Here is an 18,500-nt window from a genome sequence, read left to right as displayed (position 1 = left end):
ATGAAAAGTTTTGTAGAACGTTGAGGGATTGAATTTCTCTCAAAAGTCACATGACGTGGTCTCCTGGTCCGGAATTAATGCTTTGAGAGTAGCCTACCAGTTCATTTCCCTGGAGCTCAGTGGCGGATTGGGCTATGATGTTACCCGGCGATCGCCAGGGGCCCCGAGACACCATGAGGCCCCCCTGTTTACTCCCCTCCCCCCAAAAGAATGTCATTTTCACTTTTTCTAAACATAAATTTTCTCAAGCTTTTGCTAACTTCTCGAAATACGAATTTTTGAAAGCATTTGCCCTAGCTTGGCTTGTGCCTCTGTACTTTTTTTTCAAGTTGAACTTTGAAAAAAATCTATTATTCAGATTTTTAAAAAATGTTTAAATCAACAAAACACACTTTAGCATCTGAAAAAACATTGTTTTTTTACTCCTCGAAACAAGCTTTTGCCCTCGTTTCGCTCAAGTCTGTTTGCTTTTCATTTTCAAAATTGAAATTTTTCATAACTCAAAATAATTTTGATGCCAAAAAAACGAACAATTTTTCAAAAAACACACTGTTTTTCACCTGTTGAAATACGAATTTTTGAACGCTTTTGCCCTCGTTTCGCTCAGGTCTGTTTGCTTTTCATTTTCAAAATTAATTGAAATTTTTCATGACTCAAAATAATTTTGGTGCCAAAAAAACGAACAATTTTTCAAAAAACACATTGTTTTTCACCTGTTGAAATACGAATTTTTGAACGCTTTTGTCCTCGTATCGCTAGGGCTAATTTTTATCTCTTTCCTAAACTAAAAAAATTCCATATTTGAAACTTCCATAAATTCAAAATAGAAAATAACAATTTTTTAATGAACTTTAATGTGAGTATAGATATTATAAAAGTACATATGTACATTGTACTCGTATATCAATTATTGGTGAACTTGTCATTTCATCTCCTAGGCTATTTCATTTTGAAAACTCGTCATTTTTTCGGAAAAATTGGTAGTTTTTTCTCATACAGATTGACAAATTTTCATTCCCCTCCCCCTTCCGAAAAACCTCTAGTTTTGTTTCACAGTTTGACTTTATTTTTTGCAAAATTGAATAAAAAAGCGAAAACAAAAATCAATTGCACAACTAATAACATTCGAGTATCCAAACCTTAAAAAAATAGGAGAAGAAAGATTCTGAATGGGGGCTCCAACCGACCCAGTCTACTCCTGCTTGAGCTTACTAAGCCGCTTAAAGGTTCTAAATTTTGTTTATTTTATTATTATTTTTTTTAATAAAAATGTTTTTATGCTTATTAGTTTTTTTTTTCAAAAGTCGTTCCGAATTTTTATGAAAATTATTTTTCTTGACGTTTACAGCTCACAAAGGAAGCACTCGAACTGACATTCTCCGATTTCAACGAAAACGATCCATTCCAAAAAACATGTCTTGAAACCCTCGAAACCAAAATTTTATGTGCTGAAGTTCATTTTTAAATTTTTTAAATTTTTTTTAAAAACTGCTCTATTTTTTTGTTTATTTCTTTTTGTAAACAAAACAGACATATGCGAATGTTTTAATTTACCATTAGAAGACAAGAAATGTCAATTAATTTCCATCAAAGCATCAAACCCCAAAAAATAAGAAAAGAATGACTGCAGCTTGATGTCAAAAATTACATCAACTTGTTTTTTTTGGGCTTGTTTCCTGATGGCTTATATTAACTCTTTTAATTCGAATACGGTTACATTCAAGCCATTCTGGAGCCTCTAGCAAGTTTTCAATTTTATTTTCTCTTTAGGAATTTCAAATTAATCTGGCGGGATCAAAAATGAAATTTAGTCCCTTCATCAATTTGGGTGGTCAGTGTGAAATTGCAGCCTTGTCGTTTCAAAAGAACATTTTATACCTACCTGATGGATGAACAGCTGACTAGATAAAGTTAGACAGAGATAGTCTCTGTGTGAAGACTATATAGAAAGAGATCTCTTTTGGCTATCGAAGAATTGATATCTTCTTCGTACAGCTACGTAGCAAGAGATCTCTTTCTAATAGTCTTCACTCAAAGACTACCTGTGTTACAAGGATCTCTTTCTACAAACTATGTACCTGTTTCGAAAACAACTAATTTTTATCCGTTCTGAATACGTAAGCATGTAGTGAATTTTTAGTTTTTTTTTTTATAAATTTTAAATTGTTCTTGAAAGGACCAACCAGTCCATATAAATCCTTTTTGAGCCATTATTGCAAATTTTTTTTCCTAGGTTTGGACTTCGTAGTCTATTAGCTCATGCTTTAAATTTAAGACGTATTTAGAAGAATACTCTGATGTATATAGCAAGGAACCAGATTTGCCAATTCAAACAATTTTTTTTTTTGACTGCGAAACTACGTATGTCGTCATTTACTCGTATAACAAAAATTCTTGAACTGCGAAAAATTTTCTGGACTATTAAGATTGATACAAAGAATACCTAAATAAATATTTCATTCATGTCTGTCTAAGGTCCACAGCTCCACACATTACTGATTGAGGGAGGGCAAAACTTTTTCTACTCCAATTCTTTTCAAAGTGAATAACACGTACCTTCGAGATTTGTAAAATACACCGCTGCGCCGAGATGTTTCAAAGCTTCTGATAACTCACCCCAATTTTCTCGCAGTCCCCCCCCCTTCCCCAAATTCCTTACAGCTCTCAGTAATTATTAAAAAAATCAATTTCTGAACGAACTAATATCTATGTATTTACGAATTAATTAACATGTTTGTAAGTAATTTAGAAGCATTTCTATCAATAATATTTTAATTATCAACATTCGCAGTTTTTAATCATCCGGCAATTTTTCAGCTTAGGTAACACCCCCCCCCTCGCCAAATAAATCGGTCGCATTTTCAAATTGGGTAAAAAAAAAAGTACAACCATCACTTAAAATTTAATTTAATTTTGAGACATTTCTTCAACTTTTTGATAATTTTTGAGCAGATTTCTTGAGTTTTTGATGTGTTCCGGTGGAAGGAGGGGAAGAGACGAGACAAATGTTTCTCAACTTCCTCTTCAAAAGTGTTTCATTTTTGGTTACTCAAAGTTTTATTTAACGAAAATTGAAAATTTTCCTAAATGCAAATTTAATTGAATAAGCAAGGGCGAAAATGTTTGAAAAAAAAAGTGTCGAGCGTTTTTTATACTTTTTTTGCAGCATTTCGCAATCGCCAGTCTTCAATATTTAGATATTTAATCAAAAGTAGACTGGAAGGGGGCGACCATCTAGGAAATTAAGAAATCTTGAATCCGTTTTCTCGATACCCCTGTGGAAATACATACATTGGGGGAATTGGAAAGAATTCCTAAGAGTGTTGATTGGACTGAAAACAGTATTGAAAGTACCATTGCAAGTAATGTATTAACGATTTTCACTGTGAAGGGGAACTAGGGAAGAAAGAGATAATATTTTAATTTTTACCAGTTTATGCATCGTTCATTATTGTAGGATACAAACAATTTTTGATTCAGCTTATATAATTCTTCAACATTTTTAGCTATTTTTTTGATTTTTAAGGTTTGTGGGAACGTTTTATTCAAATTACACGTCCGGCTATAGATGCTCGACATTTTGTTCAAAGCTATACTTACTCGTATATAGCAACATTCAAGTGTCAGTGCCCCCCATACAATACAGAGATTGAATGAGAAATAGGTATACCTAACGTGTATTGATTTTCTAGTACGAGATTGAGATTCATGAAAAGAAAACAGCAGCGAAAAGAGGTCCTTTATCAATGCACCGCGCCGCTGGGGTTCAACTGATATGCAATGCAGCGATAGAGATGTTATCGCGAGTCTGATTTTGTCATGTAAAATCATTCCGTGCGTGCTTGATTTTCAACTTGAGACTGGAAAACATGTGAATTAATTTGATGTATATCCCATGCGTTCTGCGTATAGAATAGACCGTAGAATTGGAGTGATTTTCTAAGTAAGACATGTTTTTTTTTTATTCGTCTGGTATGTGAAGGTAGGTATAGTGAAAAAAAAGTGATTTTAAAAATAGGTAGTGAAAGTAATGAAAAAGTAGTGAATTTACTTTTAGTAAAAAAGGTATAGTGAAAAAATGAAAAACTTCACTAATGCGTTCATTTGTACCTATTGATGTTTGATTGGTACCTTCCAATTTCTGTTTTGTTAAAAAATTTCCTATAAAAAATTTGACTTAGTTAATTTTTTGTGTGTGGGGGAGGGGGTCAAGTGGAGAGATTTCTGAAAATTTGGTTGAAAAAAGTAGTGATTTCCCCCCCCCCCCCAAAAAAAATCTGTCACTAGCCTGCCATGATCAACTTTGGTAATTTTCAATGGGGGGGGGGGGGGAAGGTGTTAATTTGACAAATTTTATGACACGTTCGGCAGCTTTTTGAATGATTTTCTGGCTCTTTATTAAACGTTGAGATCGTCAGAATTTTTACTTTGCCCTTCGTCCCTTAAGTATTATTTCATACTCGCGTATATCTGTTGATTGATCAACAATTTTATAACTATAGGTAAATAATCTACCTTAATTTTTCTTTGTTTCAGGTGAGTACAATTTTTTTTCCAAGAATGACAGAATATGAACTCGCATAGGTATGAGATCATAAATAAGTAATTTTATAATACTTTTGAGAAAAGTTACGTAATTCATTTCTACACCTGTGACCTTTTACATTCAAAGGCAATAATCAAAAAAAATTTTTTTAATCGTGCTGAAATAATTGTCCATCAGGTTTAAATTGAAGTGATCTGATTTTCCGAATATGAATTTGGAAACAGTAGATCAAATTGTTGAGTTCACAAACGATTTTGATTTTTAATGAATTTTTAAATAATAAACCTTGGGTCAAAAATGAAAAAAAAATCAAAATTTTACTAAATAGACCAAGAGAGCTGAAATTTGGTGTGCGCCATATTTTCGACCATTCAAATCGATTGGAAACGGTTTCAAACCATTTTGAGTGGTATAGTTCTGAAGTAATACCCAAGCAGGTTTTTGAAAATTGAAATTTCCACAACATTTTATACCCAATCGAATTATTGAAAAAAAATTTATTTAGTACCCCATTTTTGATGTGCTGAGTCGATTGGAGGTGGTTTCAGGCTAATCTAGAGCCTTCGGTTATGTTTTGGAAATTTCAGATTTTCTAAAAAGTGGTCTAAAAACCGTCCTAATTACCTTCAGGTAATTTTGGAACAGTTATAGTTACACACTCACTCATTTACAGTATTCAGTTTCCTGATCCAGTTAAACGCGAGGGAGGACGAAAGAGGAAGGTAGTTTTTAATGAAAAATTACCAACGACACAAGTATTACTTATAGGTACAAGTACCTACTGAAATATGGAATGAAATGAATCATAGGTTAATAGGCACACAGGTACAAAAAAGATAATTATCCCAGCACCCAGATAAATCTCTACTCGCGATCACGACCATCTCGCGTATGAATTACTGGCTCCTTATTCAAACACAACGTATTAGAATGATTTTCCCCAAGTAATTAGACGCTGTAAAGCTAACCTAAGTACAATAAATTATATCAAACTCGTATTTATACCTACGTAGTAAGGTATATACTTGACCACTACCATCACTACGTGAAGTTCACCGCACACAGAAGGGGTAAAGAGACAACCAAAAAAAAAAAAATACACGATTCTTGTAAACCAGGTAAAGATTAAAGCGTTGAATTTTTTTTCTCACACTAAGTCCATAAATTTAATGCACAAGCACACTGCACACTATGCACAGTGTCGCTTACGTTGACCAAATCTCGTAACTATACACAAAATGTAATAAAGAACATTAACATTATACCTACCTAGAACATTTTGATTGATAAGAATCAATGATTTGGTCAGTGATCTGGCGGTATGACAATCAGTACGAGTTTGAATTCTAGGTATAAATTGAAGAGCCAGCAGAGACAAGGTACAGAGTGTACCTTTTAATAACGTACATTGATTTCAAATTTAAATACTATTTACGAATTAAAAAGATACCTCAGATTACACAATTCGAAAATGGTTACCAGTTTCAAAACTCGTCCCCCAGCTCCGTTCGCTTATCAATCGACATAGCGGCGTTGTATCGACAAAAAGCCTAACTAATTGATAGAATTAGTTATCAACTGGTATCTACTCGGTTAAAAGTGTTTCCGTCTCTTTCCTCCTTCTGTATTATATTTTTACATCTTCTCACAAGAATCTCGAGTGTACGTACTTATGGTATGGTACTACCGATTGGATCGATGAAAACGGTAAGTATATTATGTACTTCAGAGTTAGAGAGGTGATTGACGCCGGTACATAAATTCGAGTCAATTGCCGAACAATCTGGTAGTACGGTAACAGGGTACCTAATGTTTTGATTGGCTATTAAAATTGAAAAATATACCACTAAATCGGCTTGTTTACAAAGAATACCTGTGCGCGGTAGTCCCCTACAGAATGTCTTTCAAATAATGCCGCGTTGCTTTTTACCTTGCCCAAGGCTTTACTTCCATAACACGTCTTAAACTATATGAGAATTTGAAATAAAAACACAGCTAAGCGTACCTTACCTACCTACCTACGAGTTTAAAGATACACACAGAAGCCAAACCGAGACCCTCGAACAGATAATTACCCAGGCGTTAGTCGTAGCAGACCTTTCGATCGCCGGTAGATCGGTTGTTATTGATCAGCGTAGGTAATTCGTATAGCAACATAAGTGATCCATAAACGCAGATTGTATCTGTATTATATCGCTTTTACGAGCTCGACCAGGGAGGTTGTCATCGTTTATGGAGATGGTTTGTTGATGAGCGCGCGTAAAAACGTCGTCCGCAATCATTCTGATAGTATTTTAGTAGCTGGCTGTGGCTAGCTGGCTATAGCTGCAGCACGTAATGCAGCCAGATTTACGAGAATTTTACCTTCCACAAGTCCGCAATCTTTTGCATATTCATAGAAAGCATTTCTCATTAAAATTCAGCTGCTAATACCTCGTTTTAAATCATTCTCACAGCGAATAGGTAATTAAGAATTGCCAAAAAAAAAAAAAAGACGAAGGAATCTGCCACGACGATGCCACAAAATGAGCAAAAAGTAAGATTATATGGGTGACGAATGAAATCGAACACAATTTAATCGAGATCTCTGTCGAACGATAACATCGTGGTATTTTCTCAAGTGTCTGGTCTCTTTGTAATCCTTTCGATCAATTTTGATATAGGTACGAGTATGATTTCAAAATCCACTAACTTTTTCATATTTTTTTCAAAAAAAAATAATAATTACTGATTTTACAAGTTAAAATTGCTGGTTTTGTTGGTGGAAATTCAAAAAAAAAATTATTATCTACTTATTTTCCAAGTTAAAATTGCTGATTTTGTTGGTGGAAATTCAAAAAAAAAGTTATTGATTTTCTAAGTTGAGATTGCCAATTTTGTTGGTGGAAATTCAAAAAAAAAAAAATTTCAGTGAGAATAATACTGACATTTTTCAAGTAAAAATTTCTGATTTGAAAGTTTATCTTTTCAAAAAAAATTAAAAGTGAAAGTTACTCGTATTACCATACTTTTGATGAAAATTACTCGTATGTTTGGAATAAAATTTGCTGATTTTTTTTCATCATGGGAACAACGTAGATTTTTGTAAAAATTAGTTGATGATTTTTACAGTGATTGATTTTTTCAATAGTGAAATTCGCTAATTTCTTTTGTGAAAATCACTAAAAAAAATCTACTCATGAAAACTGTCAACCTTTTTGAAGAGAACATTGCTATTTTTCAAATTGAGAAATATCAAACTTTTTGGCCAAAAAACCGATTTCTGGTATGAAAATTACCTATTTGTACCTATAGTAAAAATTTCATATTTTTTGGTGAAAATTATTAATGACTTGAGCAATAGACCCGTTCGCGTACGAGTGTTGTGTGAATATAGTGGGTGTCTAAGCATTGTTTTTCTATGCAAAAGTTGTGACGGTGAACCCGGTGAACCCTCACACAACAAAAGAAAAAACCCTTCGACTACGAAATATTAGTTAAATTCACGCTGTGCCCGTACGCTTATTAAAACCGAATATCTCACCATGAACCGGTCTATTTTCAGGGGAATATTCGGAAAAATGATTGAAAATTTTGTATCCAATTCCCAAGGTTATCTGTCTGCCTGTACAGTTTCTTAAGGTCAATGACCCGGCTGTCTGCCGTCTCAAGGATGTGTGTCTGACTGTCTGGCCCAATGAGGTCATTGACCCGTCTTTCTCGGTTCTCAAAGTCATCTGTCTGCCTGTATAATGGTCGTCTGTTTTCCTGTCTGGCCTCACAAGGTCAATGACCCGGCTGTCTGCCGTCTCAAGTTCGTCTGTCTGCCTGTCTGATTTGATAAGGTCGATGAACCGGCTTTCTCGGTCCTCAAAGTCATCTGTCTGCCTATCTGATGATCGTCTATTTCCCTATCTGGCCTCAAAAGGTCATTGAGCCGGCTGTTTGGTTTCTCAAGGTCGTCTGTCATTCTGTCTGCTCTTTTGAGGTTACTGATCCGTCTGTTTATACCGTCTCAGCAAGGTCATCTATATGCCTGTCTGGGCCAATGAGGTCATTGACCCATCTTTCTTGGTTCTCAAAGTCATCTGTCTGCCTGCCTAATGATCGTCTGTTTTTCTGTCTGGCCTCGCAAGGTCAATGACCCGGCTGTCTGCCGTCTCAAGTTTGTCTGTCTGACTGTCTGGCTTGATAAGGTCAATGAACAGGCTTTCTCGGTCCTCAAAGTCATCTGTCTGCCTATCTGATGATCGTCTATTTCCCTATCTGGCTTCAAAAGGTCATTGAGCCGGCTGTTTGGTTTCTCAAGGTCGTCTGTCTTTCTGTCTGCTCTTTTGAGGTTACTGATCCGTCTGTTTATACCGTCTCAGCAAGGTCATCTATATGCCTGTCTGGGCCAATGAGGTCATTGACCCATCTTTCTTGGTTCTCAAAGTCATCTGTCTGCCTGCCTAATGATCGTCTGTTTTTCTGTCTGGCCTCGCAAGGTCAATGACCCGGCTGTCTGCCGTCTCAAGTTTGTCTGTCTGACTGTCTGGCTTGATAAGGTCAATGAACAGGCTTTCTCGGTTCTCAATGTCATCTGTCTACCTATCTGATGATCGTCTGTTTCCCTGTCTGGCCTCAAAGGGTCATTGACCTGGCTGTTGGGTTTCTCAAGGTCGTCTGTCTTTCTGTCTGCTCTTTTAAGGTTATTGGTCCGTCTGTTTATACTGTCTCAAGGTCGTCTGTATGCCTGTCTGGGCTCTAAAGGTCGTTTGTCCGCTGATCTGACTTCCCAAAGCTCTGAAAATTGATTTAAAGACCATGTAAGCTCCAAAGTACAAATTAAAATTTTTTCGTAATTTGGAGGCCATGCAAGCTTCAAAAATCTATTTTAAATTTGAATTGGTTAGAATAGAAAGCTATCAAGTCCTCTTATTCAAGTTTTCAGGGAACACAAAAAACTGATTTATTCAAAAACCAAAAAGTTTCGAGAAAATTACTTACTATTTTTCAAATTCATTATACCTGGGTTAAAAATTTGAAAGTTTGTAAAATTACCAGTGTTTTGTAAAAACTGCAATTTTTTTGAAAGTGAACATTACTGATGTTTTTTAATGAAAACTGGCAGTTTTTCAGAGAATTTACTTAACCATGTTTTTTTTAGTGAAAATTACCTACAGATTTCTTTGGTGAGAATCATCATTATTTTTGTATAAAATTAGCAATATTATCAGTAAAAATCAACATTTTTAAAAGTGAAATTTACGGATGTACATATTTTGGTTTTTTTTTCGTGTAAACTTTGTGTATTTTTGTTTTGGATTTTTTTATTATCAAAGTTACTGATTTTTTCAGCTAAATTAAATCACGTAGAAGAATCCAGTGAAAATTGCTGATTTCATAAAACAGAAAATTATGGTTTTTTAAAGTGAAAATCGCAAAACTTTTGGATTGAAATGAAAAATTTCAATGTTTTGTGAAATTTACCACTCTTCAGTTGAAATTACCAATTGTTAGAAATTCAGTTTTCTTCATTACAGGTAAATTTGCAAAAATTACTGATCTTAGTAATTTATTTTTAGTGAAAATTTACTGACATTTTTTCGTTAAAATTACCGATAATTTTTAAAAATTCCCTATTTTTTTAGTGACAATCAATTTGAAAGAAGTTTGGTGAAACTTATGTAGGTACTGATTTTTCAAAGTAAAAAATTCCAAATTTCAGACCAATGTTTTTCAGTGAAAATTTCCTCTATTTTTATGAAAATTTTTTGCTGTGAGAATTGTGAATTTTTTTTTTGATGGAAATCACTAAAAAAAATGTAGTAAAAATTACTGTTTTTATGGAGTGAATACCCGAAAGATTGCGTTAGAATCAACAAATTTTGAAAACGATTTAATCTTACTGAATTGATGGAAATTTTTCGAATAATTTCTGTAGTAGGTAATTTGTTTCTTTTCATCCACTGTGATTTGTGATTAATTCAACACGTGTCCACTTCGAACTCATGTGAAGTAGGTATGCAATTGTTTGAAAAAATGAATTAATTTATCAGCTTCGATAGGCTGTTGCCGGTTAATTTATCATTTTGGTGCAAGTTCTAGTATATTAAAATCGGAAAAAATTAATTATTTTCCGAATGCGACAAGTGAAACCAACGAGAAGGGAATTAAGGTTGCTGCGAGTGTGGTTAAAGGTCGTATAAGCCTGTTAGACTTGTATTTTCACTTTTCGCAGTTTTTTGATCTTTTTATTTTTTTCATCGCACTAAACAACCAAGTGCAAGTTATTAAATTTGTGTTTTCAGTTCGGTAGAAATTTTTTTACGTTTTTTTTTCTGCACGAGCATGTTTGGAAAAAAAGGAAAAATTTGGAGTTTAGACTCATAGAATAACGCAAAAGGAAAGGGTAAAAGTACCCGAATGAATTTCTGCCTTTATCTGGCTAAACTTCACTCGAATTTCCAAGACATCAAATCCAACTACGTGTTTCTCTTCTTTTACTCTGCAAACTAACCCGTCTTTCTTCTACACCCGCACATCTGATCGTCACTCAGGAACCCAACAGATATTCCAGTAGGCAGAACCATTTTGAAAACCACCTCTTTGTACCCGTTATACGTACGTAGTATGTAGGTATTGAAATCAACCACCTGAAAATCACTACTCGACTCAAGTCGGAGAATACCCGTTAAAATAAAAAAATAAGAAAAAAACCTCTCAACGAGAAAAAAAGTAGATGTCAAGTGGTAGGTCAGTAACTGATCCGAATGTAGTCTTATGCGGGTACCGATAACAGGATTTAATTTTTTCCAAATTAGATATCATAGTGATCTAGTCACCTGTTACGGGTCAACCTGTTTTTCGTCTTCGACGTCGTCGTCGTCTTCGTCTTGGTGATTTTTCGTCATTTCGTGTCTACTACGCTACGTTTTGTAGTACCTACGACAATTATTAGAATTGACATTGGATCAACACCATTGCCTACACCCGTCCAGATGTGGTAATCGCGAATTTTCTCGAATAACCCAAGATGGTCTATACCATAAAGTACTTGCTGCAAGAAGGTGTATTCTTTTCGGCTCGAAGTCGATTCTTCTTCTAGTGTATGTAAAAAGAACGCCGGTAAGTTGTAAGACGTCTGGTTAAATTTCCCGCAGCAGCCGAACAGTAATCTAGCGATATTTATTAGTTTAGCAACGTACACGTTGTTTGTGGCAATTTACAAGTACCTATTGCAAGCGAAATGGGTAAATGCTGCTGTAGACTGCACATACAATGTACAAACCGTTTAATGGACCATTTAAAGTCAACTCGAATAGTTTATTTACAACGTATTAAACATTAAAAGACGTATTAATCCTAAATTTGTAATATAACGTTTCTGAAATATTGTGTCTGGTCGCCCAGCAGGTAGCCGTTGTAAATAAAGTCACCGGTTACCCGGAAGGAAAGCCAGGTTTACTTTGTACGCTCTGCTAAGTGCCAATTGATGTACCACGTACTTCTCATTACCCTTGGGTTGGGTTCAACACGTCTTCTAGATCTATGAATAAGTTGCCAATTCGATATAGACGATTTGTCTACAGTTAATAGGTAGGTGGATTGTCTTCATTAGTAGCGTACGTTGGTACTTCGCAATATCTCCCTGATCTGTGGACGGTTGGGCACTAATTTGTGGAGAATTTTAGAACCTACGAGTAAATACCAGTAACTTGAACTATTCTTATAAAAGTTCATCTGTTGAGAACTTTCAAAAAGATGACCTCATCTTGGTACACATTTTCTGTAACGATGACTTACCTATACTGCTGAACGTTCAAAGTAGACTGCTCAAATAATTCATTTCCTTTTCGTTTTCTTCCAACACTCATTCTCATACAACGTGTTCTTTTTTTTGCTTCACAAGTCGTGGTCGTCTATCTTGGCAAGTTATTTAAAATACTCAACGTATAGACCTACCTACCTACCTAAGCGGCCAAGTTTATGAAGAAATTTCACTAAATCACGTTACTTTTATTTGTATCCTTGGCGTGCGGCTAGCATCAGATTAAAGCACCGTATCTTAAGTATGTATTAGCACCATAACAGTTTATCTTCTTGCCAGGATCCACATTGTCTTTGAGAAAAGGTCGTTCTAATGTGGTTACTACTCGTACGTGGTAACACGTGTAACACTAATACCCCATTTAAGTCTGAAATTAATGACCTAATGTACCCTTAAAACGATCATTATGACGAATGAGTAACTGAGAGTTGTTTTAGTTACATACGTTAACACGAGCCCCCCTGTATATCTTGTAGAGGTGTTTTGGTGTTTTTGGGTAAAAAAAAACTGACCTAGTTCAATGAACCTGACAGGTCCATAAAAGATAGGCTCCTTCGTTAATCACTCGTTAACTTTTTATGAAAAGATTAGAAATCAGATCGTGGAAGGAAAGCTTGGAAATTTTGAGAAATTGATCTAATGTGCTACAGCATGCTGGAAGGAAAATAAAAGTGAAGATTGTAGATAGAGGAGGAGAGGAGGAGGTGAATTTGCATTGAGTGGAAATATTCCGCTGCCAGTATAGCGTTTCAGAACAGGGTCGTCTCGCGACTTAGGTTTGTGCCTTCTTGGAGGTGAGATTATATGTACATATGTTTGAAAGGCTTAAATAAACCCCCCTCCCCTCCCCTCCCCTCCCCTCCCCTCCCCTCCCCTCCCATAAATTTTTCACATTAATTTATCTCAGAACATAGAAACAATTATATCATTTCTGAAACTAGAAATATTTTGAGATGCAGTGGTGCCAATTTTCTTCATTATTATTGACAATTTCAAGCAACCGATATTACTTAGACGTGTTTGGCTATTTTTCTCGATTTTTTGAAATTATCAATAATGACTTGAAAATTAACATAACCTGCTTACCAAAATATTTTCCAAGTTCTAGAAAAGATATATTTCGATGTTTTGGCTTAACTAATGCAAAATATTTTAGACGGAAAAATTTTCAAAACACGAAATCACCCAAAAATAAGCGATTTGCGAACTTTTAAACTCTCAGTAGAACCCAATGGGCTTGAATTTTGATGGCAGGAGCTTAGGTCGACTCAGAATCTCAAATACTATCTTTTGAAACTGGGTCATTTCACTAAAAACAGGCTGAGCAGGGGCTAGAGTGAAAAACCCCCGACTTTTTCGAAAATGTTTCATCTTCGAAGCTTTTATCTCTCCTTCAGGGGCGCCTCTGAAGTAAAATTTTTTCCGAGCGATTTTTAACTCGACATGAAGGTCTTCATCGAATTTGGTCGGCAACCTCCGGCACTTTTTTGCGATCCACCCTACTCTTCATATTTTGGGACATTTCAGACCCCTCCTTCTCCCACCCAACTCTCCATGGCTCCCAAATGTCTGAATTGTCTTAGGATTATCGTTACAATTTTTTTAATAAGAAAAATGATCGAATCAGAAGAATTTTTTCGTTTTTAAAAAATTAATCTCCTCAGTCAAATGGTCTCAAAAATTATTCCTTGTTTTTTTTTCTTTGCGTAAGTTTTAGTTTTTGGGTCAGTGAGATCAATACAATGCCGAAATATCCAAAAATTGCTGGAATACGGATTTTCAAAATTTTTAAGGTGTTTTATCTCCTTCTCTATATCCTTCTCAAGATCCGAGTATGATTGAAGATTTCAGTGCTTCAGTTTTTTAGTAAAAAAAAAATCTTGAAACGGAACAGTTTAGCTGTCGGTGGCAATAAAAATCGGATTTTCAAAATAAAAGCCAATTTGAGCCACCCTCCCCTCCTTCAATTGGTGCCTAGTTTTGAAATACATATCTGAAAAATTGGAAAAATCAATCTGGAAAATTGAGAAAAGTCAAGGAAAATCAATTTTTGAAACTCTGGGACATTTTGTTTTGAAGTGTTTGGCACTAATATCAGTGAAAGTGAAATTTTTATAGTAAGAGTGAGTTCTTGGTCTTTGTAATTAAAGCTTTCGGTTTTTAGAACATTTAGAACATGTGATTGTTTTTTTTTTTTTGTTGATGAAAATGCATACCTATCTAGTAAAATTAGTGGTGCTGATGTATCGAAATTTACTTCGATATATCGATATTTATCGATATCGATATTTCCAGGGTGAAAAATGCGAAAAATTGAGAAAATTCTGGTGGAAAGCCCATCACTTGGAACAAAAAATCACTTCAAATCTAGTAATTAATCAAATACGTAAGATAACTCCTTCCTTCCTCAAATTGGTAAAAAATTTTATTCTGAATGAGGAACTATTTCTTCACAAAAACCCCTATTTAATATGCTGATTAGTAAATTACAGTGAATTTCTGCTGTTTTTTAATTTCATGGTAGGCCTAAATATCGATATATCGATTTTTTTGGTCGAAAATATCGATATTTTAAAATCTGAAATATCGACGCCACTAAGTAAAATTAAACAATACCCAGGTATACATCGATAGATCTCAGCATTTTTTTTCTTTGGAATTTAACGGATTTCGGATGTCAAACAGGTGCATGGCTTTTGTTGTTTCCAATACAATGTGACCAGAATGGCCAGAGAACTATCCATTTGAAACCAGGAGTATTTCTTTAGGCTTATTGTTCAGCGTGAACATTGCTGTTTTCGTGGTCGATATACGATGGTGTTTGTTTAAAAAAGTATTTTAGTTTAGTGGTTGCTGGGTCAGTTCAAGTTCGCCGACGGTCTGACTAAAAATAATCTACGTGCGTTCGTTCGAAATCTTCGCCATCTTCGAGACTCATCTTGTTGGCAGTGAATTGGTAAGTAAATTTATTTACACTCAGAGGATTGCCGGGTGATTTTTGCTGGCATTTAAATTTTGTGATGTATACGGTGTTAGGTACTTACAATAATGGCGTCAAATCTGTTCATTATTCATGAAGTAAAAATCAAAGATTTAACCATGTTCTTTCTGAGAAAGAAAATTGTAACCAACTTCACATCGTTGTAATTCTTTTGGTCAAGGTAGACCCCGCCTGAAGGTTGCGGACTGGGGAACCCAGAAAAAAAAGAAGAAGAAAGGGTAGGAGAGGATGTTATTTTGTGTCCTCATCACCTACCTTGAATTATAAAATAGTTACCTATACCTACGTACAGTTTTTAAAAGACGTCTCTTCTAATTATTTCAGAATTTTACCACATTCAAATTTAAAAAAAAAATTGTGGTGGCCTGGTGGGCTTTAAATAACTATACCTAACATTCTTGTTTCAAGGCTTGAGGGGGGAGGGGAGTGCAATTTTTGAAACAGTTTTGGTACCTACATTTATTTTTTATAAAAACTTTAAACGTATTTTCACTCATTTTCTTAGAAACTTCCTATGACAAAATTTGTTTGGAATTACAGATTATCCATGATGGCCAATGACCAACAGACGTGAAGGAAATGGCCCCTTTGGGAGCCACGAAGATCGTTTTGTGTGCTTCTACGATGCACCGAGCTTACAAGAATTAGCATCACATGAAACAGTTCGAGCAATATGGCACAGCAGTTTACCAACCTATTCTATCAAAGAGGAAGAAACGAATGCAATCGACTGCAACGATCTCCTTGAGTACAGTGATGATTATAAATGTCAGCAATACACAAAACAAACAATACCGTACTTGAAAGTTCATAGTTATGTTGAAGAAAACCTGAAAAAATCTCTGATAAAGTTTTGTAAAGAGATTAGACGTTGGGTGCAACATCTTCAGCAGATAGTATTTCGGCACGAATGTTTGAGAAAAAATCACGAAGCTCGTCGCATTCGCATCGATCCAAAATGCTGTGTTTGGTCGGTGAATGGAACAGTCGACTCAATCAACTATGAGAAAAGCGCCCGAGAAATTCTACGCAGCGGCAGTTTGACCTATTTACAGAAATATCTCATCATGTGTGAATTCTGCGTCGAAGATGAAATCAAAAACTTTTCATTGGACACACTGCCATCCGAATTCATCGAACAAGTGAATTTCTACAGTCATCGTTCTTGTTTCTATTGGAAAAATGAACTGCGTAAAACACCAATTGAAAATCCCGCTTTGACAGATCTCAATGGTGAGCCGTTACATGAAGACTTCAATTATAGATTCAGTAACGACTTTTTCTGGCGTCGATTGAGTGCTGATGATCAAGTAAGAGTAGCTAATGTTTGGATTCGTCGAGGATATTGCATCCACTACAATTTTTTTGAACGAATCGTTTCAACAATGTCGTGGTATCATCAACAACTTTTGCTGTCCGAATTGTCGCCAATGTCCTCCGAAATCATTTCTCGTTTTGCTACGGTGGATCGTGCATCGCGATTTGTACTTTGGATGTGGAAACACCTCAAAGGTGAGATGCCAGTAGAACAATTTCCAAAATTATTTTGTGATCTGATATGCCGTCCTGGAGCGTCCACGTCCACTTTGGTTCAGATCTGGAAGATGGCTTCTGATCGTCAGAGAATTTATTTTATTTCGAAAATGACAGCAGACTTCATTCACGGCTACCTTCGTGGTCAAATTATCATGTATATTACGATGATGGAAGCAATGTTTAATGCGAGAAGAAACTTGTTGTTTCGAAAGACGATACAAGGCGTTACTCCTTGGTACGATCCAGATTTATTGAACGAGGTACTAAGTGGTAGTTTGCCATGCTCTGAAGACCAATTGACGTTGATGAAATTGGGCATCGATTCTTTCAGATTTGTACTGTATTTAGAAAAATTATTTTACCATCGAAATCTTAAAATGTTTGACGACGAATTGAAAGCGTACTTTTTACAAGATGTTAATGCTGCTCGTGTATACAAACAATTGTTCTTGATGGCGGTACCGGGGCATTTTATTGACGGGTTTCACCTCATTACAGATATCAATCTGTGGGATGAATTTTGTGAATTTATCGAGGAAGCTTTCGAAAATGATTTATCGGGCGCTTTGGCGATGAAGCGAAGATTCGTACACAAGGTAGCCTTCTTTTCTCTCGAAAGCATATCATTCGACCCACAATGTTACTTCGATCTCCGCCGTGGTTTCGATAGTTTGGTGAAAATCATGGAATCGGTATTTGATAACCACGGACTGAAACGTGAGAAACTTGAATTTTTCCAATCGTTTCACGACTTAAAGTCAAGGTGTTCCTATGTAAATTTAGACGTGGAGTTCAACTCAAAGCTTAGGCAGTGGTGTTTTGGGGCTGACGATGTTTCAATGCGGGATATTGATTTGGATGTTGATGTAGTCGGTTGGGATGATTTGGATGTTGAAGAAAAGCTAATTTATCGCGGGATATTTGCTCCAAGGGCAAATTGATCATCGGAGAATTCGTAGTCATAGCGTATATAGATCCTTATGTGGCTTGTGTTCTCAACTTGAATTGTAAATGCATCAGTGTAAAATGAATATAAATTTTTACAACAACCGAAAGCACATTACCGTTTATTTCGTGATGTCTAATATTGCTAAGAAATGGAGAATTTGTGTTCTAATAATATTGTACGCGTAACATGTAAATGGGTGTCATATTTTACATTTCATCATGACCAGGGCTCGGCTCGGATAGATTCTTTTTCCAAAAAAACCCTAAATATGCAGACCCCTCCTTCTCCCACCCAACTAGCTCTCAAATATCTGCATTGTCTTCGAAGTTTTTTAATGAGAAAAATCGAATCAGAAGAATTTTTGCGTTTTCAAAAAATAAATCTCCGCAGTCAAATGGGCTCTAAAATTATATAAGTTTTAGGTTTTGGGTGAGTGAGGTCAACGCGATGCCAAAATCTCCAAAATTGCTGAAATACGAATTTTCAAAATTTTAAAAATGTTTTATCCCTTTTCTTAGGTAGATATTCTTCTAACAATAAGATCCGAGTATGACTGAAGAATTTAGGTACCTACTTCAGTTTTTTAGTTTAAAAAATCCCAAGATGAAACAATTTAGCTGTAGGCGGGGGTAATCAGTTTTTTAGTAAAAAAAAATCTTGAAACCAAACAATTTAG

The 18,500-nt window shown here is 35.4% G+C and overlaps 1 protein-coding gene across 1 annotated transcript; it reads left to right on the top strand.

The window, feature by feature from the left end:
* The first annotated feature begins 15,050 nt into the window (after positions 1 to 15,050).
* Positions 15,051 to 17,924, top strand: LOC135848222 (uncharacterized). The gene is made up of 2 exons (XM_065368095.1): positions 15,051 to 15,294; positions 15,880 to 17,924. The coding sequence occupies exon 2, from the start codon at positions 15,897 to 15,899 to the stop codon at positions 17,814 to 17,816; it is 1,920 nt and encodes a 639-aa protein (XP_065224167.1). The 5' UTR covers positions 15,051 to 15,294; positions 15,880 to 15,896; the 3' UTR covers positions 17,817 to 17,924.
* The last annotated feature ends 576 nt before the right edge of the window (positions 17,925 to 18,500 follow it).

This window comes from Planococcus citri, chromosome 1 (assembly GCF_950023065.1).
Source record: "Planococcus citri chromosome 1, ihPlaCitr1.1, whole genome shotgun sequence".
Lineage (NCBI taxonomy): Eukaryota > Metazoa > Arthropoda > Insecta > Hemiptera > Pseudococcidae > Planococcus > Planococcus citri.
The sequence above is the reverse complement of the archived record's forward strand: the minus strand, read 5'-3'. Positions and strand labels throughout refer to the sequence as shown.